Source organism: Chinchilla lanigera, unplaced genomic scaffold, assembly GCF_000276665.1.
Source record: "Chinchilla lanigera isolate Chin_1 unplaced genomic scaffold, ChiLan1.0 scaffold00073, whole genome shotgun sequence".
Taxonomy (NCBI): Eukaryota; Metazoa; Chordata; class Mammalia; order Rodentia; family Chinchillidae; genus Chinchilla; species Chinchilla lanigera.
The window spans coordinates 1103268-1129495 of record NW_004955474.1 but is presented as its reverse complement, the minus strand read 5'-3'; the positions used below and the strand labels follow the sequence as shown (position 1 = coordinate 1129495).

The window sequence follows — 26228 nt, the reverse complement described above, 5'->3', positions numbered from 1 at the left end:
GGGAGAGTTCTAACCGCAAGGCAAGGTGGCGGGGACATTTTCAGATGAAAAAAGATACGGTTTTTGCAATGAGAAGCAGTTTAAAAACAAGCCTTTTGCTCTAATTTCTCCCTTTCCCTAAAAGAGAAGAAAAGTAGCTGATCTTCTTGTATGATTCTTCTTTCTTGCCCCAGGGACAATGTAAAGTAGGAAATCGTAGGTTTGACCTTTTCCAGATTCCTCCCAACTCGAAGCAGTTGGGCCTCCTCCAACACTGAAATGCAGAGCTTATTTATACATTTCTTTCTAAAGATAAATGAAGCCGTTTCCCTCACTCAAGCGCTGTTCTTTTTTTGGTTGTTGTTGAGACAGCAAGTGACAGCGTGGCCACCATGTGACGGTGCCTGTCCTGCTCTAGATGTGACCCTGCTATCTACCCTGCACCCTTTCTGGTGCCCTGCATGACCAGCACAGGATGGACGCCCGGGGATGGCTGGGCCAGAGGCCCTCTGAGAGTCAGCACCGCTCCTCACAAGGCCCAGAGGTGGGAGGTAGTGTGTACTTGAACACCTGGGTCTCTACTCGGTATTCTTCGCAGAGGCTTCTGTCAGAGTGCCAGCCAAGGAGCTAGCTCTTCCGGCCTCCGCCTTGGCCACCTCTGACCAGCGGGAGACCCTGAGTCCTGAGCTTTCTTCCCCACAGCTACTGCGGCTCACACGTCCCCACAGCTGGGCCCTGGGAGGGGTTCCACCCCAACAGCTTTGAGCTTTGAGCTTTGAGCAGGTGAGGGGGTTGCTGAGGCAACGGGAGCGCAACTTCAGGGAACTGGGAAGCTTTGTCTCCTCCTTGTGAAAACAAATGCCACTTCCTTGAGTCTTGTTTAAGACACTGGGATTCCCCTGGTCCTGCCACTTGCCCTCTGCCGGAGGGGAGGGAGAGGGCTGAGGCCATTGTGAGTCACGTGCTGGGAGGGTGGGACGTGCCTGGTCAGACTGGGTGTGTGGAAGCTCAGGGACGGGCGGAAAGGAAGAGCTGGAGAACTCCTCTGCGGGTCCGGTCCGAGAGGCCGACCAGGAAGATCCACCATGCCTGCAGGCTTGCCCGCACCCAGGGGCTCCTGAGGGTCCACACGCCAGCAGCTCCTCGAGTTCTGCACTTCCTCCAAGTCTGAGTCTCCTCAGCATGCTGCTTGGCCACTGTGGTCCTGGCCCAGGACAAGAATAAAGGAGCTCAAGGACAACCAAGGCTGCTGGCTTCTCACGGGAGGCTGCCGTGGCTGGCACCACACCAAGGACTTTGCCCTCTTTAGCAGAAGCGTGGGATGACTCTCACTTCATAGACAAGGAAGTCAAGGCTCGGAGAGCTCGGGACTTGACTCAAGTCTCACTCTGGTGGATGACTGAGCTAGCTTCTGAGCACGGGACCACTGCATCCAGGTTCTGCGCTTTTAATCACGTTCGGCCCTTCCCTCAGCCTGCACAGTTCTGTCCTCTCACCGAGCACCAGTGCTGTGAGAAGCCTTCCTGACCCCGCACAGGTGACAGTGCATCCCAGGGGTCACTGTGCCTCCTCCTGCCGGTCACCAGGGCTGTGCTTTTGGGCTCCCTGGGTGGATTCCGCTCTTTCATTAAATGTTGAATAAATTGAATAAATAATTGTTGAATAAATATTGAATAAATAATGTGATATTGGGGAAAGTGATACTGGAGGTTTCTGGCCCTAATCTCTGTACTAAGGAAGCTCTGGAGCAGCAGGCTTTCTGCCTGTCCATCTGAGAATCCCAGATCTCATGTGAGAACAGCTCCTACCGTCGGGTCTGTGGTTCTACCCCTGACCACGGCACCCTGCCCTTCCACAATCTGTGGGGGTCCACGGCTGGCCGGAGGGAAACTTCAGGAATAACAAATAGTCAGGTGATATTTGAGAAGCAGCACAGTGAACTCTCAAAATCCCTTGACCATGGGCAGGTCTGGTTGGTCACCACTACCTTCCCCTGGGGCCATCCCGGGATGATCGTGGTATTACCGTGAGTGTCTCTTGCCCCCACCTGCAAGATCCTTCTCAAGCTCAACCTTCTTTGGAAACTGTCGCTGATAAGGGCCTTGTGCTTTCTTTTGGTAGGTGTTTCTTTAATTTGGGCAGCACAGTTTAGTGACTTCATGGTAGCGTAGCCTGGTACTGGTGTCTGTAGTTACTGTGTGTGTGTGTGTGTGTGTGTGTGTGTGTGTGAGATGCATTCTATTTCCGAGCAGAGATGCTCTCTGCCTGCTCTCCAGATCGGGGTCCTTGAAAGCCAGGAACTCCAAGTTCTGCTTCCCTTTTCACTGAGGCCCCAAATAAATAATTCATAAAGTAACCTTAATGTCTTCTGAAGTGTAGCTATCTTATAATTGGATATTATTAGTAGTTAGGATGCAAGCAAAAAGCTCCTTCTAAAGCGTCTAACTTGCATGCAAACATTAACACAGGAGTGTTTTTAATGAGCACAGCCTAAGCTGTCTCTGTTAGTCCTCCTCCTCATCGCTCTTTCCTCGTCATTAAATCACTCCACTCATCTGTTCACGCAGAGCGGGGAAGGTAAACCGTCTCCAAAGGAGCCTTGTGTTACCGCAAGCAGAGCCTCTGCCTCAGGGTTCTGCTCTCCTCCGAAGCTCACTGCGGGGCAGAGCTGAGCCTGGTGTTTGGAGCAGGACCCACTCCTGCACTTTTCTGCAGCAGGCCATCCTCTGCACCCAGGGTCTTGGTGGCAGTGAGAAAGAGGAGCCCTTGCCTGGGACAGGCGCCCACTCCCCCTTCTTTCTCTCCTTCCTCTGTGTGTGTGTGTGGGGCACATCCACTAGGATGCTGGGGTGTAGGTTTGAAACTAATGCCAACCAAGGGCTCACGCAGGAACAATGCTCCGTTACCATGGTTTCAAACTTTCTTCGCTTCACTTACAATCTTTTCCAGCACCAAGAAGACCCTTTTCTCACTTAGAATTTAACAACCTACGCAGGTCTCCTGACCTATGTTCTCCTTGCACATCTGTAACACAAACCAAGGAGAACAGACCTCCTTCCCTATCCTGTCCGCTGTCCACTTGGGACCCAGCCGCGGAGCACCCAGCAGCTCAGGGGCAGGAGCGCTGTCCTCATCCTGTGATCAAAACAGGTTCCCTGGACCTGACAGGAAAGATCAGGGTGGGGAATCTCAGCTCCTAAATCATCTCTTAGCAAGTGGGGGTGAATAATGTGTGACAGGAAGTATACCATGGCCTGCTGCTCTCTCTGTGAATACAGGGGCAGCTTCTTCTCTTTGTCACCTCCTCCTCCATCTTTTTAGTATTTTGAGATGAAAACTGTTTTGCTGATAAAACAACACTGAGAGGAAAAATTACCCAGAGAACCTGGCATGGTGCTTTCTGACCATCATTCACCTGGCAGGTGAAGACCCAGTCCCTTGAGGTCTCAGCACACATGGCCATCCACATCTCTGTTCCCTGAGGTCGGAGGAGGCCGGAAGAAGGAAGGACAGAGTTCCTGGGGTGAAGATAGTCTGAGCCTTGTTTGTCAAGCAATGTGCTCTGTGCAAGTTTATTGTTTTTATCACAGATCTGGGTGGGGACCAGAGAGTTAGTTTCAGGCTACCTGCCCCAACACCCTGGCCAAGGGTGAGGACATCAGTGTAATCACTGCAGTTCCAAGGACTCAGAGACCTCAGGAACCTTAGCTAAGGCTAGCCTTGTCCCCATGTAATTAATCACCAAAGCCTCAGGAACCTTTGGATGCTGTATTTACCAAGTTTTAATTTCTCCCAGACTCAGGCCCTTAATGCTTTAAGAGTTAAAAACACGGGGAAGCAAAATAATTTCCAAACTTTGGGGCAAGTTAAGGGAAGAGCACAATTTCTGGGTCTGAACGGACCACTTTTGGAGCAGGTGGGGCTTGGGCTTAATCCAGTAGCTCAGCTTTATTCCCTGAGCTCCTAGCAATGGCTTTTTCCCCAGCTAGAAATCTCTAATTGTTTGGAGTCTTTAACCCTTTCCTGTGGATTTAGCAAACTCTCTGAAAGTGTTACTGTTTCAGATGTGAACATAGTTATGTTTCTCCTTCACACTTCTTGGATTATCCCTTTCTGTATTGTGCTGTAGGCGAGCACTTAAATGGACTTTTATTGCCTAGAATTCATAGTTAAGTATACCACTGGGAGTCTTCAAGTATTTTACAAACATTCTAATTTTTCAAGTAAGAAAACCAAAGGCTAGAATTTAAACTCTTGCTGGTATTCCCACTAAGGATTCAGAACCCAACTGTAATAAGTTAACATTTTAGTGTTAATTTATTTAATCCTAATTAGAATCCTGTAGAAGAGGTACAGTACTATACCTGCACTCTCATTTGACCATGAGGAAAGTTTGACAGCCAGGGGTAAACAAACTTGCCCTCAGGTCTCCACTTGGCAAATGGCATCGGTGAGATCTGAATCAGGCAATCTTATGCCCAAACTTGTGCAAATATTCTTGCCTTCCCAGGGCCTGCCTTTGGAATGACTCTATTATTTCTTCAAATGGAAATAAGGTAAGATGTTTTGGATGGACTACTGTCACTTACTGAGATTTTAGAATTTTTTTTTTTTAATCTTTTTGAGACAGGGTCTCACTGTGCAGTTCAGGCTGGCCTTGAGCTCACTGTATAGCCCAGGTTGGTCTTGAACGCTCAAGGATCCTCCTGCTTCAGCCTCCTGAGTGCTGGGATTACAGGCGTGTGCCACCATGCCCAGCTGATTTTAGGATTTTAAGGTAAATTCACTTTTATATTTCCTGTTGTCCATCCCTTGAAGGCCATGGGTCTGACTGGCCATGGGTCCATCCCATGAAGGCCATGGGTCTAACAGCCAGCCTCTGTTAAATAAAATGCTTTTCTTCCCTAAGACCTGAAAAAGAAGGCATGCTGAAGACAGTGTTGGTTAGCATCCGTTATGTGCTGTCCTAACTCAATGCTCTCACCTCAGTTCACGGGGTGGATATTTTAGATCCTTCTCTGGTAAAGATGACGGGCTGGGGCTGATCTATCTGTCTCATGTCCCTGGTCAGGTATTTTGTTACTATAGAGACTCGCTGTTTTGAGCTGGAAGGTTACCTTAACAGTTCAGCCTGGTATGGAACCAGGCGTCTTCCAATCAGCTTTCCCAAAGAGCCAGCGAGCCGTTGATTCATTATCATAAACCGTGCTTATGAGCTCAGTCTCACTTTCTCAGTGAAGCATTTCCGCAACCACTTTAGTCGTCTACGAGTGGTGAAAGTATTTGGAACAGAAGAAAGAAATGGTTGTTTGGGGACAGAAACTCTGGATGTACTAATAGGCGACATCGGGACAATTCCAATATAGGGTGGTGCTGTCTTCCTACCAGCTGACTGCACAACGGTAAACAGCTGAGGTTTGACCTTGACGTATTTTGAAAGGGCATTTTTGAAATATTTCAAAACGGATTAAGATTTATGTAGTACAAGTAAGCAAGAGGAGAAATAGCAGCAGCCGAAACAAGGATTCCAAGTCACTTTTAACTAAAATAAAGCCTGACCTTTGGCGCTCCTTAGGGCGGTTTACTTGGCTTTAATAAGCTTTGAGGTTTAGCCTAAATTTGGGGACTTGTGCACGGAAGGAACAATGAGAATGAGGCTTCTTACAGAACCGTGGCGGTACAAAGCCTGTGGCAAAACCAGGCCTTCCCAGGGCCTGCCTTTGGAATGGCAATGCTCTCACTTCTGGGTCTGTGGGACCCAGAATGCTGGAATACCAGGTGTGGGGGCCTGGGGGTGCAGGGGGCAGAACCCAGAGTGGGAACGGAAAGCCCCAAGATGTCCCCAGTGGTGACAGTGCTCGCAGTGCCTCGCATTCACAGAGAGGGCATGCAGCTTTTCTGGTTCTAAATTCAAAGCCTGGGATTTACGAAGACTGAAATTTATGTGGATTTGTTATCTACAATTGATATTTAGTCACCCCAAACCAAATTCGATTAACTTGATTGGTTCACTCACTCACTGAACATTGACTGAGCGTGGTTAGGTTCTGCGCAGACATCTGTGAGCCCGAGGGCACAAGGCCTGCTCTGCTGTACCACGGGAAGCCGAGGAGGGAAAGGACGCTGCGGGGCGGGTCACTGCAGCCTGGAAAGGAGGGACACAACTGAGTGCGGGCGTGGTTTGTAAAGGGCAGACTCGAGTGGAACCGGGCCCCGCAGAAACATCTGAACAGGTGCTGTTCAGCTGAGTTCTGAGGCGTGAAGGGAGGCAGCCGGGTGGGGCACGGTGTGGGAGAAGGCTCCAGACACAGCATCTGAAGGGAGAAAGCCCCAAGGCAAGGAGAGAGCAGATGCTCTGTGGGACTGAGAGTAAGTGGGTGTGGGCGCTGGGTGCTGGGAGCAAGGGGCAGGGGTGAGGGTGACCCAGGGTGCTGTAGAGGCCCCATAAACTGAAGGCCTTGGGGACTTCACCCTAAAAGCAGGAGCACCTGCAGGGCCAGGATGCATGTGCTCATGGGTCACATGTGACCTGAGCAGGTTTGTGTTTAACCCTACTCTGACCATGGAGGGGGCGACCAGGGCAGGTGCTGAGCTTATGCAGCTTTGACCACCGAGAAGCAAGAAGAGAAGGGGTGAGGCTGAGAGCTGCTAACAGTGCTCAGTGGTGGAGAGGAGACAGGATGCAGGACAGAGAGTGCTGGGGAGACAGTGGTGCTGGGCTGTGAGGGGCCAGGCCTGGCCATTACTGGGTCTAATGTTTGTGAAATGAGCCCGAGGACGACGGCTTTCTGGTGCATCCTAGGTATCCTCAAAGAACAGGGCCAGGAAATAGCTAACGTTCTGTTACATGGCCTTTCATGCCTATTTTTAAAAATCAAATCATTGTGTAATACTTTAACCTATTTTTAATGTTTTCAAAGTCTGAGGGTCATTAACTCACTGTAATACACACTTTTCACTCCTGGTACTTTTCTCAGTCTACTTTAAAAACTATTCTTTCTTCTTTCCTATCAATTAATTCTGTTTTGCCCATCCATACTCATCCTAAGGACATAGCTGTCTTGAGGATCAGAGAGTCCCTTCCAGGTACACAAGGTGTTTAGATGTCTCTGAGGCTCAGGGCTCTTTAGTTAAGAATATTTATTAGGACAGTTCATACTGAATAAATTCTGGAGTTCAGACCGGCAATTTAAATTCAAAGGACTTTACCCATTTCAACAACTGTATGTCTTTCTCTTTGTAGTAGAAGATACAGGGCAGCATAAGACCAGCAGACACGTGGATCTTACAGACAAGAGAGCAACCCGCTCACACCAAGCAGAGTGACAGATTTCACAGTCTGCATCTTAGGAGCGGAGGGCCTTTGAGTCTACCTTGGTTTGTGATGTTAGCTTACCCTGCCAGCTTTTACTGAGTCCCGAACTGTGTGGTGCTGCTCCATTTCCTTCAGGGAATAAAAAACATTTGGTCCTCATGGTGCCCACACGTGAAGAGCTCTGATTTAATACCACAAGATGACCCACATCGAACACGTCACATCCTTTCTTTAAAAGCCAAATAAAGCCGGTAAAATGAAAATCAATCAAAACCCATTTCTTCTGTGTAGCTGGTTCCAGATGGCTGCTGCTACCACCTGCTTCCCCTTCCACTGGGGAGCCCTGCCCCTCAGGCCTGGCTGCGAGCCGAGCCTGTCAGTTAATTTCTCCAGACTGGTTTTGTCACAGACACTGCTGAGTTCACCTCCCTGGAAGATCCTGAGGGTGGGAGAGCAGCTACATGTGCTGGTGAGGACCCACTTCTCCAGGCGGCTGCTTAAGGATGTGACGTGCCTGTTCACACTCGGATGAGTGCAATAAACAATAGTCACAGTGCAGTAAGCTCAGAGGACTTCAAAGATCGCCTCGCGTGCATTCAGTTTAGCACGAAGAGCCCTGAGTCTAGCAGTTATGGGACAGGCCTGGTCCCTGACAATGGCAAACCAGAAACCAGGCGTAAACTCCCGCACGTTTCCAGTGCTGACTCACCTGTACCTTGCCGCACAAATCCCCCCAGCCAGGTCATCTATGGGAAGTACGATTCTTAGCGTGTTCTTCCCCGACCTGAAGCTGCTGGTGACAGTCCGAGGATCACCAGCTCAGGTCATTACCTTACGCTGCTCCCCCTGGTCCTCTGACATGTGTCCTGGTTCCTTCCTTCCTTCTCCATTTGCAATGTCCCCTACACCTGGCCGGGGATGGGTCAAACCAGGTCAGGTCCTGAGCGGTGTACATGGGACATTTAAAGTCCCTGAGGGGCGACTGAATTATACGTGACTTAGTCAGACGCCTGGTTCACAGTACGAGCTCAATAAATATTGGCTGGAGATTGGGGGCATCCTCCACTATGGCAAATATAATAACGAGGATGATGATGACTGCAACAGCAAAGCAGAGATAACAACAGCAGAACAACAACCACAGCCATCGATCGAGCCACTGCTCAATAGCCACATGCCCTGTCGCATGTGAATGCCGTCAGAGTCTGCCCTCTGCTGCCGTTACTGTCCCAAGAGACTGAAGAAAAGGCAGAGGCTCGGAGAGATGACGTGACACCCCTGGTGCTGCTGGCTGCCTTGTCATTGATCCGTTCAGCAGACATTATTGGCAGCTACCACCTGTCAGACTCTGTCTCCGGCTGTGAGCAAGGCCCCTCCTCCCCTGGAGCTGACTCTCTAGCTGCAGAGAGCAGACACTCATCTAACCAATGAGATGAAGTCTGAAAATGAAAAATAAAGCAGTATAAAGCAATCAATGGTGATGGGAACTGCTATTTCAGAGAGGGGAGTGGGTAGCGGATTACTGAGGAGGTGACAGCAAAAGAGTTCTGACAGTGAACAAGAACAGTTCCTTAAAGTACAAGAGGGAGAATATTTCAGCAGGGGAAACAGGAAGTGCAAGGGCCCTGAGGCAGGAGTATTCTGTGTAACCAGTGGAGGAGCAGCTTACCAGTGTGTGCAAGGGAAAGAAGGCGAGAGAGAGGTGCGTGGGTTTGGATCAGTTAACTTTCTTTTAAAAAATATAATAGATATTATTTAACCTGGTTATCCAATCAACATGCAGTCAGTATAAAATGGTTCAGTTTCTATGCCTTTATAGCTAGGCCTTCCCACCCCAGGGTACTTTGTGATTGTAGAACAACTCCATGTGGCCACCAAGCCTGCTCTCACTCCTGTGCTGGTAGGTGGGTGTTAGTTTAATGCCCTCACTGTACTTTGACCTCTTCTGGCCCAGAGGAGAGGGCTGGCATGAGCATGCATCCTTAATTTTTTTTTTAAATTGTACTGGGAATTAAACTCAGGACTTTGCTCTTGCCAAGCAGGTGCTGTGCCACTGAGCTACATCCCCAACTCAAGCCTGCATCTTTGCAGAAGGTTAAGGTCATGGGAACATTTTGATGTTGAGCTCTTCACAGAGGAGGAAGACAGCTGGGTGGGTCACCCCCGGGCTGCAGGGTCCAGGACAGATGCAGCCCTGAGCCCAAAGGCCTGCGTGCTTCATGGGGTCTTGCTGGTGAGGGTGTGAGCAGGTGCTACCCGCAGGATTACTGGAGCCTCCAGGGAGAGAGGATAGCTGGGGGGAGACCGTGCCGCAGCTGGTGGCGGGGAGCTGGAGTGCGGGAGAGAGAGGAAAGACAGGCTCACCGCAAAGTGCTTGGCTGAGGACCTGGAGGAGGAGAGGCTGAGATGCTGGGAGGAGTGGCTGAGTGTGGGGGCCACAGTCCTTCCCCTCAGATGGGGAGCGTGTGGTGCCTGGGAGCCAGTGAGAAGACACGAGAGTCGTCAGCAGCTGGATATGTGCGTTCTCAGTCCCACGAAACCAAACAGGGACAGAGTTCTACCGCTCAGAGTCACCACCACATGGCTGGTATCAGAGTGACAGACTGTGGGATCCAGGATGGAGGGTGCTGGGCGGGAGACGGGGAGCCAGAGTGACCTTGGGGTCCAGTGGCTGGGGTGAGCTCAAGAGCTACTCCCACGGTCTGGCCCATGTGCCCTGTCTCAGAACTATTCTCTGGGGACCGTGTTCACGTGGTTGTGGAGTAGACGAGCCCTGGAGTCGTAGAACTAAGCACTGTGGACCCACTCAGAACAAGACAAACTGCCATGCCGAAGCGTGATCTCAGTCCTGCCGCTCCTAAAGGCAGCAGAAAAATGCCTGAGCAAAAACACCCCAAAGCGTCACTGCCAGCAGGGCCCCAGCACGCCCTGATCTGTAGGGGGATAAGGAGCAGTGCAGCTGGGTGCCGGTGGGGCAGGACCATGGGCAGGGACCTGGCCCTGCTCAGCTCTGCCACTGAGCTGCATGACCTCCAGCGCTTCATGCTTTGAGGACACCGCTGCATCACCTGGCGGTGAGCACTGTCGCACGGTGACCAGAGCCTTCACACGGCACACCAGACACTGAGGCGTGGTGCTGAGGGTCTCCTGGGCCCTTCCTCCCTGCCTGAACCTCAGCCTCTGAGCACAGGGCTCACGCTTGGCCTCACGCAGAGCTCGGCGCAGACATACGACAAGCATTTGTCAATGGAGCGGGTCACGCGGGGCGCCTCCTTGCTGGCCTGCGATGGAAGCCCGCCCACCTCGGTGACCTCCCTCCTGCCCGCCACACCCAGCTCTTCTCTCGGCACCCAAGCTCCCTTCATCCATTTGCTCTGAGCACCTACTGTGCGCAGCATTCCCTGGAGCAGCGATGGCGAAGCTTTGAGAACTCTCAGCGATAACAAACAGCCCTCTACCGCACGTGTGCCATAGGTTTGCCACCACTGCCCTACAGCCACACAGGCTCCGCCGCAACTCTGTCCTAAGGCTGTGCCTGTTGATCCTGCTGGCTTGGAGGTGAAGAAGCCAAGCATAGGTCCGAGAAGAAACTAAAATGCTGGAACAGAACAGTTGGGAAAGGCAGCCTGCGGGCCAGGGCACCTACAGAACGCAGCAGCTATGCCAGATGACGAGGTCCTAAATGTGCTACACTCAGATTTGTGTACAGGAATATCAGTATCCCGTGTCCAGGGGGCCTGGAGGGGCAGGGTGCAGGGGACATCAACTAACAAATGGAAAAGATGGTGGCGGTCAGGGTCTGACCAGGAGGGGAAAGGGGGACAACTTGGACGGCCCCCTTTGTTGGGCACAGATTTATAAGCGACCAACTACATGCCATAGATGTGATCTGTGTGCTGGGAGTAGGGGCAGAGACCCAGAAGAAGACCCACTCACAGGCAGTGCAAGCAGTGAGTGGATGGGCGTGGGGCGTGGGTGTGCTCCTGTGCCACTGCAGGTCACCCTCTAGCTCCTCCATCTCTCTCTGGTCAGCCCTCCAGGCTCTGATCTGCGGGGACTGTGGTCACCCCTGAGGGCTCGCTCCTCCCTCTTATACTTGACCTTTTGCTTCCAGTGTACCCCAGACAGGTCTTAGCTCTTAGTTCCTTTTTCCCAGCTGGAGGCTCTTTTGTTTTTGCTGGGGCCCTCGCTGATACACCGAGCCTTTTGAGTTTACAATTCTTTGGCATTCTTGGTGTCCTATGTTGTACACTTCCATCACGAACTAGGTCTTTAGTAGCTTTAGTTCTGTTTCTTCCTAACTCTAGCACGTTTTGCCACGGGGGATGCCCGCTGTTTGAGAAGAGATGTGGGTTTCTCCTGAGGGACAGCTGTTCCTGCAGCACCGGCTTGTCATGCAGGATCTTTCTGGGGTGTCTGGTTCCTCCACGCCTGTCACAGGACCACGAAGGGGCAGGCTGCAGCCCCTTCTCTCTGAGTCCCTCTCTTTTCAGCCGTTTCCTGCTTAGGTCTCAGCCGCTTGGCCACAGGCTTCCTGAGCGCCCTTTCCTTCCCAGTACTCTAAAGTGTACCGTTTCACCACGTCAGAGCCACGGCTTCAGAAAACAAGCTACCTCCCCACCTTAACTTCTAAGATTGCAGAATAAAGAGAAAGGTAATGCTCACTTTACGGGGAGGCTGGGAGTATCCAAACAAACTTCCTGCCCTGTAAGATTTATTGTCTTTCCCATGAAAGACGTCACGATGATAAAGAACAACTGTTTGCTTCACATCCACACCCTCCTGGGACTGGTTTCCAGGAGGTAAACATTGCTCTGAAACACCCAGCACAACACTGCCTGGGTGCCTGTCCTCGCCAGGGACTGTTTGAAGCCGGTTGTGTGTCATCTCATGTAACCTCCATGAGAACGTTATGTGGTGGAACCTGCTCTGCCCAATTTCACAGAGGAGGAACACTAGGTGCGGAGAAATGGAGCATGTGGCTAGGCCTGGGTCAGAGCTGCTCCCCGCAGAGCTGCCCCGAGCCCACAGAGCTAATGCTTCTGCTGCACAGTCTCACGCATTCGCAGTCCCTGCGATGTGAGGTGAAGACAAACTGGCCACAAAGGTGGATCACCGTGGAAATTGTGATGTGACGGAAACTCAAGTTTGCATTCCTGTGAAATTCTATGAGTAAATCTTAGCTCCAAAATTCACACCTAACTGCACATGGCAATCAACGCTGACCCTTAATGTGTCGTGGGCCAAGCCCCCGGGTCTGGCAGAGGACTCACCTGAGCTCAGCGCGTGCCCCACCTCCTGCATGATCAGGAACGGAGTGGTGGTCTCAGGCCCGCAGATGCCTTTGCCAGGCTGAGCGTCCTGGGCTGTGTTCTCCTTGGCCCCTGGCTCCACCGTCGTGTGGGGGGCGGCTGTGTGGCTGGAGCTGGGCTTCTCTGTTGGGGGTGCTGGTGTGGTGGGAGCCGCCGGTGCCTGGGTGCTGGGTACCTGGGTGCTGTGGTTGGAGGGGACAGAGGCAGAAGGAGCTGGAGGTGGTGGAGTTGACAGTGAGGAGGAGGATGAGGCCACATCCTGTGCGGATAGGGGTGTGGGGGACTGCCACCCTGTGGCTGGCATGCTGGCCCCAGGACCACCCAAGCTGTGTTCCTCTGGGGTGAGGGCAGAGGGGGTGCCAGCAGCTGTTGAGGAGAGCCCAGGGGCCGACGGGGTGGGGTTGGTGCCCTCCTGGCTGGGGGCTGGGCTGGTGATGGCCTCTTCTGTAGGCTCAGAGGAAGTGTTCTTGGGGAGCGGTGTTGGTGCAGCTGCCGTGGTGACCGGGAGTCCCAAGGCGTCCTGAGTGCTGCTGGTCGGGGGCACGGTGGGGACAGCAGAGCTGGTCGATGCGGAGCTGGTCCCGAGGGCAGCCACGGAGGTGGCTCTGGCCGGAAGAGAAACGGGTGAGGTCGGCCCACTCTGCGCCCTCAGTCCTGTGAAGGAGCCAGCACAGGGGTTAGTAGGGGAACCCACGAAGCAGGGGGCAACAGAAACGGGTGACAGCCGGACGCTGTCTCACAGCACTGTCACAGGGAGTCTGCATTCTGCATTGTGCCTCCCCGATTGTGAACGTGATGTTACAGCACGTTCTTCCCACCAACTACTCTGCTCTTGCTTGGCCGGAGTCAGGCAGAACAACTCATGGCCGGCAGCTCAAGGCTGGCTGGAGTGAACTCGCGCTGTCCATTTGTTTACACCAGTGTCCCGAGAGGTGAGGCCCCTCCAGAGGGACCTGGCTTCCTGGACTTCGGAGGTCAGCTCTGTGGCACCTGCAGGGAAGCAGAGCGGTGCATACCCGGGGGCATACATGGTGACTAACAGGGGCTGTGTGTGCAGTGCCCGCCCAATGCCCGCCAAGCCACGGAGCCGAGAGGGTGGCTGTCCCTGTCCCCTCTGCTGGATGCACAGAGGCTGGCCAGCAGCTGAGATGCAGGCATATGTGAACCTACTTCCTACAAAGCAGGAGACGGCGTGTCCCAGAAAGAAAGCCAGGAGGAGGAACCCCAGGTTTGGAAATACTTTTAGAGACAGGAATCCAGTTTTTTGAAGTTTTAACCTGGGGTTTTTATGCTCATATTATTTTGCCAAAGGTTCTCATTCATATTTTGTAAAACTTAGGGCTACTTTGCTTCGCTCCCTCCCTTCATTTACACATGAACTTTCATTCCTTTGTTTAATAAATGGCTCTCTGAGCTGCTCACCTGGAGACATGGGACTCAGGAGCTCGCTTCTTGAGGAACACATCTTGATTGGCTCCGTATACCCCCTCTCACACCCCAACTAGCCTTTTCGTCTCAGTGAATGGGACCCCCATCTACCAAGAGGCTCGGGAAAAACTGAGCTACCATCCTTTGTGCATCTGGGTCCCTCACACCTCACATCAAGTCCTTTGGAGCCACGAGGACAGACCAAATATAACCCCTCATCACTCCGTACGTCTGAGTCCATGGCCGCCCGCCTGGATGGGGGCAACGGTTTCCTGAACAGCCTCTGGTTTCCAGGCTGCTTGTCTGTGTCTATTGTCACAGACTGGAGAGGGCTTCTTACGGTAGAGCAGGTCATGTTCCTTACTGCCCAGAGCACTTCTACAGTGTCCTGTTATACTCAGAGCAAACCCCAAGTTTCCCCGGGAGCTCTCATCCTTCTGATGGGTCTCTCCCCAGCCACTTCTTCTTTGGAGGAGACTTCCTGGACAGTTCTAATGAAAATCATTTCCATCCCAGCTCTTTGTCCATTTTTTGAAAGGCTAAAATTAGTATGGTAAAATCTATATAACCACAGTTACCATTTTCACCATTTCACACACACAGTTCAGCGGCAGGAGGTACGTTCGCTCTGTTGTGAAAATCAGCACCACCACACATCTCCAGAACTTTAACTTCCCCAGCCTGCCTGCTCCATCATTCTGCCATGTGACAGACTTGGGCTGATGGAAGTCTGTGCTGCAGTGTGCATCCTCAACTCAACATTTGGATTCTCATGAAAACAGTTGGTTTATTTATTCAAAAGAAGTTCACTAGGGGATGGAGGCATAGCTCTGTGGTAGAGCACTTGTCTCGCCTGGCATGTATGAGGCCCCAGGTTCAATCTCCAACAGTGAAAAATAAGGGCTTAAAAGGAGTTGGTTGAGACAATTAACTACAAGAGAGTTCCTTTCGTTTCCTAGTAAACAGGAAGACACACTTCCCAACTTAAGGCACCTAATATTCATGTTCTTGCGGTCTTTTCACAGATGCCTTCTTGCAGTTTCAGGATGAATAAAGATCAAGAATCCTTGACATATGGACAAAACAAGTGAGTCAAAGATTATTAAAACACTGGATCTTTCATGTGACCATCGGAGCTATGTCCCGGCAGCCCCCACAGATGGTTAAGGATTCAGATTGGAAAAAGTGACAATGATTAACAGTGCGTAGCATCATATTTGGGAGACAGAGGCAGAGAGTGCCTCAGTTTGGCCACCAGGTTGAAGAATCTCTGCAAGTGTGGGCTAAATGAGCAATTGCCAAAGAGCACTGGTTTGTTCATTTATATATTGAGCAGCTTCTATGTCCATGGGGCCATGGCTTTGGCTTCAGAGAGTTTGCTCTCTAGCAGAACAGAAATGATATCTAACTTCCTCTAATTTGAAGTGAAAGTGCTTTATAAGAACGAATCCAAGTAGCAGTGGAAGCCCTGAGGAAAGATTAAAAATTCTGCAAGAGAACCACAGAATATGAAAGACACAAAGGTCATTTCCAAATGGCATTTAGGAAAGTCTCAGAGGAAATGGCATTTGAGTTGGTTCTGAAAAGATGAGAATGTACACGATGCTGCCTGAGATAGGCACGCATTGCCATTTGCAGTGCAGATGAAGGCTCCTCTATGGAAATCATTTCAGTGCTAAAAACGGATGCTCCAAGAGCTGGTGTCCAGGCTGGAGAAGTCCATTTCCTTGTTAATTCTTATTACTACTTTTATACTTCAACCTTGCTTGCTTCCAGTGAAGACTGGAAGTGATATTTCCCATGGCCACACACTGAGTAAATGTTGAAAGCCCTCTGCAGTCAAGTTCAGCCAATCTCGATTCCTCACCAACCAAGAATGTATGACAGCGTGCGACCGTGCTGGTGCTCATCCCTTTGGAAGGCGGAGGGAGAGACAGCAAGTTCTCTGCTGCCTCCTGTGAGGGTGCTAATCCTTCCTGAGGTCCCACTCTGGTCACCCCCTCGGGCCCTAACTACCTCCCGAAGTCCCCTTCGCCATGTGCCCCACAGTGGGGGCCAAAGCTTCGGGCTCAGAATTGCTAGGCCGCTCTGAGAGGTCTGACTTCTGCTCTCTCCTGCGCAGGACACATCTTCCCACAGGAACACCCAACTGAATCAGTCTCGCAGGTGAGCATGTACACTCTCCTAAGACCTCAGGAAAATTTCAGGGCAAGAAGTGGCCTCAAATGTGACTACAACCTCTCACCTGAAAATGAGGGAACAGAGATAGGAGGAGAGAACGTGACAGACCTCACACACCAAGAGCCGCGTCTGCTGGGAAGAATGTGCGTGGACCTTTCTCCAGCAGCCACCATGACAAAGCAAGCAGAAGGAGCCCACGGAAGAAGGGAAAACGTGTGGGGTCGCAGACACTGCCCCACCCAGAGCGAGCCGTGTGCTTCCCAAACAAGAATTTGCTTTAAAATTTCCTTGAGAAAATGGAAGCTAATGGAATGAAGAATAGAACCCACTCACCTCTCCCCCAGAGGCCGATGAGCACGGTTCAAAGCGGAGTGATGTTGTCCGGATCACCGTGCCCTGCCTGGGAGGGACAGGTCCACACCTGTGAGCAACTGACGCCAGGAAGGGGGCCTGCGACTGAGTCCGCGTGCACGGGCGAACCTGATGTGGATGCCTCCCTTAAAGTTGACAAATGGTAGCCCTGCCTTAAGCTTGGTCCAGTGAGAGTGTGTATGTGGCAAGCACAGCCAACAGGTCGTTGCTCTGAGGAAGCGCAGATTCTCCGTTGGACAGAAACTATTTGTTTCCAAGCACCGTCCTTCAGGAGACAGAATCACTGTTTAGATCTCTGATACTGGAAGAGGTGTGTTTGGCTTGGGCCCCTGGCTCTTGCCTTGTTAAGATGAGGGACTCGGGGCAGAGGGCCGGGACAGGCAGGCCAGCCCTCAAGTGCCTGGCCCTGCCCGGGGAGAACATGGTCAATGGTACTGAGCTCTGCCTCCTTTCCCTACATGCCACGAGCAACAACCAGGGCCAGTGCCTGTGTGTCCTGCGGCCTGCTTACTTGCGTTGCTCATTGTCTTGTTTTCAACCCTTGGCCTTGTCCTTCCCCGCCTTCCCCTCTCAAGGGCCTGGGAAATCGTGCGCCGCAGCTTTGACAAGTTTGATGCAACTGGATCAAAACGCACCAGGCCCCTTCCTGCTGTCAGGCCAAGTGCAACTGCAGCCTGTGATCTCCTCGTTGAAGCCCCGGGGGCACACAGGTTTGTGCTCAGGTGATCGTGGACAGGGACTCCACACTGCACCCACTGCGTGAGCTCCTGAAAAGGCCACTGGGTGTACGCACATGCTCACATCACACGCACATGTGCACACACACACACACACACACACACACACAAGCGGACGCACACTCTTAATGAGCTTGTGAGCTGAGAGTGTAGACCAAGCACTCTAGACACACCACCCGCTCTAGTCATCACCTGATCTCAAGGTGTGGCCTCGTAACTCCATTCCAGACAGGATTAGACAGAGGCTCTGCAAAGCAAGCCCCTTCCCTGAGGTCTCAGGGCTGATACACAGCCCAGCAGGGCTGCAGCCCTGGATAGGTTCTCTCCAGGTCTGCGCTCTAGGGATCCACTCCATGGCCTTTCGGTGGGAAGCACAAGGACGGCTGAGGTCAGGCCCCATGTTTGTGACGCAGCCAAGCCTTGGTTTTCCTGTCTCCGGTGTGAGCCTCTAGAACGATCTGACTGGACGGCTCCTTCCTTCCCTCAATCCTGTCACAGGCTCCTTAATGTCTTATGAGAACCCTGAACTCTGACGCATAGCACATAATGTTTCTAGTGACCCTGAGGTCAACGGGGCCTGAGAGCTGCAGGGATAGTGCAGCCCACAGCGTGGCGTGGGCCCCCCAACCCAGGGAGGAGGAGCCTGTCGTGGAAGCCTAGGCCCCTTCCCAGGCAATGTTGGTGGCAGTCACCTCTTCTGCAGGCCTCACTGTGCTGGTAGGATCTTCAGACCCAGACAGAGGGGAGGGAGGGCAGGCAGGTGACACGAGACGGTTTTGCCAGGGATGAACTCCAGCGAGGACAGCCACTCTATTCCTCAAGCCAGAAGCTGGGCTTCTCCTATCTTCCCCGTGGCAGCAGGCCATGCCCTCTGGGCTGGGTGCCCAGGTCAGCTGCCTGTCACTCTTCTGTTTGCCCAATAGAAACCAAAACAAACAGCCAAACCACCTTCCACGGGACTGAGAATAAAGAAACCCTTGTATCCGGGTGTCTGTAAAATGCAGGGGTCCACTGCCTGGCTAAGGGGTGGCATTATCAGTCCATGCGCCTCTGACAGGCCTGACTCACAGCAAGGTCATTTCTCCTGCTCACTGCCTGGGGAACAACTGAACCGAACTAAGCCTGTGAGCCGCAGACCCCGCTTTCCTAGGCCTGTGCTCACCAAGCTCACCATGCAGCGTTTCTCTCTCCCGAGGACCTTCTGGACCCTTGCCTTCATAGCCTGTGCCCTTGTGTCCACTGCTTCCTACGCTGTCCTCAGCTCGGATGATTGACCTAGTGTGACTCCTGCCGCTGGCCGCAGCTCTGTACATGGCAGATCATGGGTGATCGGCCTCCGGAAGGGCAGCTCTCAGAGTGCCCCATGGACACACCCTGACACTACTGTTGGTGGATCGGCAGGCACTGTGACCCCCCAGGACAGCATCTACAGAGCCTTAGAGCCTCTTCTCCCTGCTGGCCTCATGCATGTGGCCGCCGCTTTGCAGCCAGGGTGCAGTGGGGCTCACGGAAACACTGAGCATGTGATGGAGAGGGTGTCTCCTCTGGGAGGATCAGGGTGGCACGGGCCAAGAGAAGACTGGCCGTTGGTGCTGGGAAGTTGGTGCACCCTGTTCTCTCAGCCACCGTGTTCTCCTAAGCACTTCCACCAGAGCTCAGCTACCACGAGTGAGTGCTTCATGGTGTCTTTCTCTGTTATGTAATTTAAATAAAATAAAACTTAAAATAAACGCTCACCTCTCAAATGTACAAGTGAATGGACTTTTCCATGGGTTTATAACTGTGTGGCCAACATGCAGGTAGAGAACCCAGCACCCAAAAAAGCGCTGCCATGTCCTGTCCAGCACGACCGTCCAAGGTCACGCCTGCTCTGACCTCCGTCACTTTGCTCCCTCTTGCCTGCAGGTGAACGTCACGCAAATGGAATCACACAGCATGTACTTATTCATGTCCAGATTTTCCCTCTCACTTGGACCCACCTGTGATGTTGTGTGTAGTATTAACTCATTTTTTCACCACTGAATTATGTTGTCTGGGTAGACTACACTATCTTTAGCTACTCTACTAATGATAGACATTCCAGCTGTTTGAAGTTCAGGGCTACTTGCTTTAAGAGCTTCTCATTTAACGAGTTCTTTATTGGTTATGATATGCCAAATTCTGGGCAATTTGTAAGTAGTAAGTCATTAATCTTCACAAAAACCCCCAGTGCAGGTATTACTGGTACCCTTGTTTTATAAGTATGCAATCTGAGGCTTATCAGAGTTAAATAACTTTCCAGAATGTGGCACACCTTGGATTCAACATGCAGCAGGTTGAGTGGGAAGCAGAGAGGATGGCCCTCAGCAACAACCAGACCCTCATTTCGGTATTTTTAGACCAGCTGGCCTGCCTTATCCCTGCTGAGAGGGCCCAGCAAGGACACTCACTGGAATGGCATCCTTGATCATCTGGACTGCTAAGCATCACTTAGCAGTTTGTTTTTTTGAAAACGCAACTGAACTTTGTTTGGGTTTAGTTTGGCAACCGTGCCTGGAGTGCCCACTGTGAAAAGGGCGCCCGCTGTCTCACTGCCACGGGAGCAGGTGCTGGGAGACATCTCTGTTGTTCATCCATGTGTCCTTTCTACCGACTGTGGGTTCAACTCTGTCCCCAGGCGTGCATGCTGGTGCTTTATGCCTGCTGCGTGTGGCCTTCCTGAGCAGAGGCCTCTGCTACTGGAACCGCCTGGCCCCTGCCTTCACACAGACTAGCTCGTCAAACATGCTAAAGGTCGGGGTTGAACAAGTAGGTGAAGGGATGGATAAGCGACTAGGTAAAATATCGATATAAGCTGTTCATCAGTTACAATTTCTATCCCTCGGTCCTCTTCTTGTCTCTGAAGCTGTCGCCTAAACTGCAGGTTTTAAAATGTTGCAGCACCAGGATGTGATCGTAGGACCTGAGGATGCTCATCCTCTTCAGACATCCAGGGATAATGAGGCACGTTGCTCCCTGGGGTGGTCCAGGTGGGAGGGCTGAAGGGCAGAGGGGAGCTCTGAGGTCTCTGGCTCTGTGGGTCTCCAGACCATGCTCCTCGGGGGAGCCGGTCTACTCTCAGAAACCCGGGTCCCTGGGCAGTCCACCCTCGTTCCCACTGGGACCCTCAATACACTACTTTGCTTCCCTGCTGAGAGGGGTCACAGTGGGGGTTAGAGGCTGGGGCCTCAATCACGCTGTCCAGCAGACCTCAGCTTGTCCCTGGACTCCTGTGTTTTAACTTCTCAGGGAAGTATCTAAGTCCTAATCAGAGACAAGCAGAGCATCCCAGGGAAGCAAGAGCCATGCACCATTTTCCCTGAGTGAGAATGGGACTCAGCCACTGAGAGCTTACAGGGACACATGCACACCTGTAGCTCACACAGAGCTGTGGGCAGCATAAAGGGAAAGCAGGACATGTCTTATTTCCAGGTTAGGTGAATACGGCTTGACTATGGCCCCTAAAGCTCACAAGCTGGAAACACAGTTGTGAGCTGGGACCCTTAGGAGGTGAGGAATGGACTAAAGCTGTCATCTCCAGAGTGAGTTAGTGATTATAGAGTGTAAAACAGGGCAACATGGGAGGGGCGCCCCCCTATAGGGCAACACTATCATGACTGTACATAGAACCAATCAGAAGAGTGCTATTTGCAATCCTCCATTTGAATCTGATGCTGCTCATAGGACCAATCAGAAAAGACTCTTTTTAATCCTTCATTTGCATGTGTACACAGCCAATCAAAAGACCCTGTTCCTGATTCTTCATTTACATATGGCAGGAAGCCAAGCCAGCTTCTCCACAGGACAGTTTACATGTGGTGCGATGCTAACTGAGCAACAGGACAGATGTCCAAATGCCTTATTTCCATGAAAGAGAGATAGCCTCGGAATTGTGGACAAAAGACACGTTCGGCGCTCTCCCTGCAGAACAGACCTCTTTTCCACCTTCAATAAAATATACATCCTCTCTACCTTTCCTGTGTGTCTTGTCCAGTTCTTTGTTCAGGACACCAGGAAGGAAGGGAGCCCCACAGGACTACCCATCCAGTACCAAGTAGGCTCTTAGTGAAAGGATGTGTTTGGCCACTTTCCTCTGGTGCCCCCATCTGCACACACAAGCAGGTGTGTTCACGCACTGTCTCTTGCTACACTACACCCACCATGGATGATGAGGCCAGAAGCCCTCACCAGTACCAGGCCCTTGATTGTCCCCACATCCAGAGCTGTTAGACTATAAATTTCCCAGCCTGTGGTATCATGTGATAGCAGCACAAAACAGACAAAGACAAGGTATTGTTAAGGTAATGCATTGATTTGGTAGGAAAGAATTCCTTCTGCAAAAATGTGGCCCACAATGAATTAAATCAGCCAAAATCAATATGCAGAATCATACTTTCTGTAAGAAATGTTGTGGGTAATGAATTTTAATCAAATACTTTTGGTGGCAAGAGGAGTTGGCTGTTTGAGGAAACTCCATGACAAATCCTCACGTAATGTGCTTAATCACCTCCCAGTTTGTCACTTGGGGAGGAAGCCTTCAGACTTTCAATGTGCCTACAATTCCTTACGCTTTTGGTACCTAACAGCTCACTGCCCCAGAAAGACACAGCTTGTTCTCCTTAGGGAGTTTGCCTCGCAGCTTAAAATAATGTAAATCTGGGCACACACAAACCAGCTTCTGACAGCCACTGCCCTTGGTGCCTCTTCAACACCCGCAGCAGGGCCACCTCTGCTAGTGATACTGCCAGCCAGCCCAACTAGGGAGGTGCCACCGGGACTGTTAGCAGAGTACAGCATATTCTGATGGAAATCTTCAGGACCCATTAAAATGCCACTCTGCAGCCGTTGCTGACAGATGCTATTAAACACATCAGTCTGGGTGGACAGAATGTGCAATGCGAGCTAACTCGCCTGAGTTCCTGAAGCTGTAGAAAAATTGGCTTAGTTGATAGCTCAACTCAAAGAATAATTTTTCTTTTGCTGTACTTATTTAGAACAAATTTATAAGTGTTGTTGCTTAGGAAAAAATTATGCAAAAAATAACTCTTCCCACTTTAAACCGTATGAGCTGCTTCTTGAATATATTCCTATGTTCGCTCTGGCACTGCTGGGAGCATATAGCGACACCCAAAATACACGTAGATTGGAGGCAGTCAGCTCTACCTTGTGGCTTCATTTTACAGGTGATTCCCACATCTGAATATCGTGCCTTGTGTTCTCTCCTGGACCCCAGGCCTCCACTTCCAAATGCCTTTGGGGCTTTATCCTCAGAGGCAGTAAGTCTGACATCTGGTTCATCTGCCTTCATCAAACTATCTTCCTTATTTCCATCACCAACCTTCTCCCTCTCACTTTCAGGTTCTAGCCTGAAGTCAAAGAGTTTGCAAGAGGAAAAGCTGGGTTTGGACCAGATCTATCCCACCCTTTCAGTCATCCTTCTGGTCACTTTGCAAGGAAGACCCTATTCCTCCTGCAAGGAAGATCCCTATGCTTGCACATACAGAAACTATGGAGCAAAACTCACCATGTGCGGTAGAGTGAAATGTCATCCTACCCAAGACACACACATCCTTCCATGGGAGCCATTAGACAGGAAGGATTTGTCTGTCCAGCCAGACATGAAAATTCCTTGTGTAGTCACCCAGAAGGAAATGAGAGGGGCACAGATGCCCACATGTTCTTTGGCCGGGACCACCTGCCAGCCAGGCCATGGACACACCTTAGCTTGGGCTCAGTGGCTGTGCTCAGCTTGAGGGAGTCACATCTTGCCCTGAAAGCACTTCCTGTAAGCCGGGCCTCTGCAGACACAGTGCAGCATTGTGGCTTAGTACCATGGTGAGGCTGCCACTGCATTTGCAAGTCTCCTTCTCGAAAATCTGCCTTTTACCGAGTCTTTCTCAAATAATGATGTACAGAGAAGCCAAAATTATCCTTTGCAAGAGCAGAAATAGCATTTCTGTTGGTGTGGAATTAAATCGAGAGCAGCTTTGGCTTGGATCTCTGAAACCCACACTTTCCCTGTCTAAGCAAGAAACAGGAGGATATAGAAGATGCAAGAGAACTTTCTGAAAGCTGCAGAGAAAATCAATTCCGTTTCTGTGTATGACCACACACATGGCCTGGAAGAGCAGAATGCCTGCGAACATTGTGACTTTTGTTTCACTGTAAGGAAGCAACCATCAGTCTAGGTGAACAGTGCTGAGCGATGGAGGAGAAAATCCTCTCTGAAACAAAAGAGGGGCCATCAACAGGAAAGTGTGAGCCTCAATCCCAGCATCATTCTCCCTCCTCAGAGGAGCTGGTGGTAGATGTGGTCAGGGTGTTAAGGCAGAGTGTCTAAAAGAAGTCACCACTCAGGTTAGATGTGGCTTGAGTTGAAGTTGGCTTGTGAGGAACAGGGCTGTGCACAGGGGGAGAACAGTATTCTCAAGTCAAAAGCAAAGTGGGAGAGAGCAAAGTCTTATGTCTGGAAACTAGACTGCAAAGTGGAGTGGGAGCAAGAAGCGATGCTAGAAAATCCCCAGGGACCAAGACATGGAGGCCCTTGCAGGACACACCTGAGCTCTGGACTTCGTGGCCACCTGAGCTGGTGGCTTTGGAGGCGGGGTGGTGAGATCAGCTCTCTGATGTTGGAGGACCGCTCTGGTGAGGGGAAAGGACTGGTGGAAGGATGGCAGCCCTGCTAAGGACTGTTGCAGAGGGATGAGGATGAGGCCTGGAATAAGGCAATGGCCGCAGAGAGCAGTGAATGCCTTCAGATCTCTCCTGGGCTTGGCGGTGTCTCTGAGTGGTGTCTCTAATGGCACTCCCAGCAACTGTGACAGGGCTTGTGTCCAGCGGACCGAAGCAGAGTGCAGATCATACTCAGGACCCTGCAGCCACACTGCCCCATTGAAACCCAACTCTGCTCTTCTCGAACTCTGGGGCCAGGGGTAAGCCTCTTGGTGCCTCTGCCTCCTCAAACATAAAGCATGGGTAATGACAGCACACATTCCATCATAAACACACAGTGAACAGAGCTCATACACGGAGGCGCTTAGGCCAATCACATAAGTAGCAGCCCTCACCTGCCGTTATATGATGTGCTTTTGGGACTGTGGTGCTGTTTCCTTCATTCAAAGACTTATCACATCTTACTGGTCTACCCCACAGCACCAGCCCCAGTACCTTCCCTCCCTCGCTCTTCCTCTGCCTCCCTTTACTCTGAGCATGACCTCTATCGAGGCTAATCTTCAAGACACCTCTCATTCTACTTTTCTATATCTTTTCAGCCCCAAATCCTTAATCCAACATTCCCCACCTTCCTTAATCTGGTTTTATTTCCTCTTAAGTTTATTTCCCTTTACAGTTATGCCTCGGAGTGTGTCTTTTTAGTTTCTAAGAATTAAAATTCACAGAAAGTTTCATGTAATATCTGTTTGGGTCTGTGGTGCATTTACTCACACATGTGAGGGCTGCTCTGGATTGCAATACTTCCTGAGTAGCTGAGAATGAGGAAATGACAGGCCCTATGAGGTCATCCTCTTAAGGGTTATACATTCCCAATATTTTGGGTTTGGTGACAATTTTATGGGTCATTTACTATGATTTATTTTGTCTTTTATGGGCTAAAAAAGGACAGCAAATGTTTAAGTAGTTGGCATACAATAACCATAAATAATCTGACTTCAGGCATTCATTCTTGTCACAGAATAATGTAAGTAAGTTGTCTTAGAAATCTACGCCATGACAACATGTGTCATTTATTGATGTGATGGTGTCCATTTGAAGGGGATTTGGTTTTGCTTTAGTATAAGTGGCTTAATTTGGAGATACAGGATGCCCTTGAAATCAATAGGAATTATGTCTTAGACTTGCAGAAATTTGCCTTGGAAAGACGGAGAAAGACTGTTTCCTCTGCAACTTACTCCTCCCTTCCACACACCAGACCACTTCCTGCTTCCTGCTTCCAGCACTCTGCCTTTGGCTTTCATGACTGTCTAACCTTCCCTCTGTCATTTCATCAGAGTCTGACTCTGCAGCTACGTCCTCTGTCCTCTGTGACGTGTTTATAATGATTACACCCCACACTGAACTTCCTTTCTCTAAAATTCTACTGTTCATTGCTTTACTCTTTCATTTCTCTTGTTGAGGTATAATTGATACAGCCTGAATGCAAAGTGCACAGTACTGCTGTGATCTGATGCTTGTATACTCCCACACCACAATCCAGACAGCAGACAGATCCACCAGCACCAAGTTTCCTCACGCTCTCCCCTAATCCCACTCTTCACCCCTAGACCTGTCTCCAGGTCATCATTGACTTGCTTTTTGTCACCAAGAATAAAAAACTGAGCTCCACGTGGTGGCACATGCCTATAATCCCAATACCCTGGAGTATGAGGCAAGAGGACTGACATGAGTTTGCGACCAGCCTGGGCTATATAGTGCAGCACTATCTCAAAGACAAAACAGAACAAAAACAAACAAAAAAAAAAAAACAAAAAAGAAACAAACAAAAACCCGTCATGTATTTTGCCTCCTCTTTTGTTACAAAATCATAATTCATTGTTTTTTCCATCAATATTCTTTATGTATCACATGTAACAAATAAGGAGAAAAGTATTTTATATTTATTCCCATGGAGACTTCTATTTCCTCTCTTCTGGAGTATCAGCTGTACACTGCTGCATAACGAGCCAGCCCCAAAACCCAGTTTCTGAAAATACTATTATTTCAAGATCCTCTGAATTAGGAACTTGAGTGCAGTTCAGCTGGTCTTCCTTCAGGACCTCACAGCACGAGGGCTTCAGCTTTCAGGCCTGATGAGGCCACTCTCAGTTGTGACAATGAGGCTTCCCCACAGGGCAACAAACGGCATGCTAGAGGCCTGGATGGCAGAGAGAC

General features: G+C 50.7%; 1 protein-coding gene across 1 annotated transcript in view; it reads right to left on the bottom strand.

The window, feature by feature from the left end:
* Positions 1–26228, bottom strand: part of Parm1 (prostate androgen-regulated mucin-like protein 1) — a 78703-nt gene that overhangs the window by 14965 nt on the left and 37510 nt on the right. Inside the window, exon 2 of the mRNA XM_005401315.2 lies at positions 12568–13260. Within this exon, the coding sequence (XP_005401372.1) occupies positions 12568–13260 (693 nt within the window). The remainder of the gene's footprint in view (positions 1–12567; positions 13261–26228) is intronic.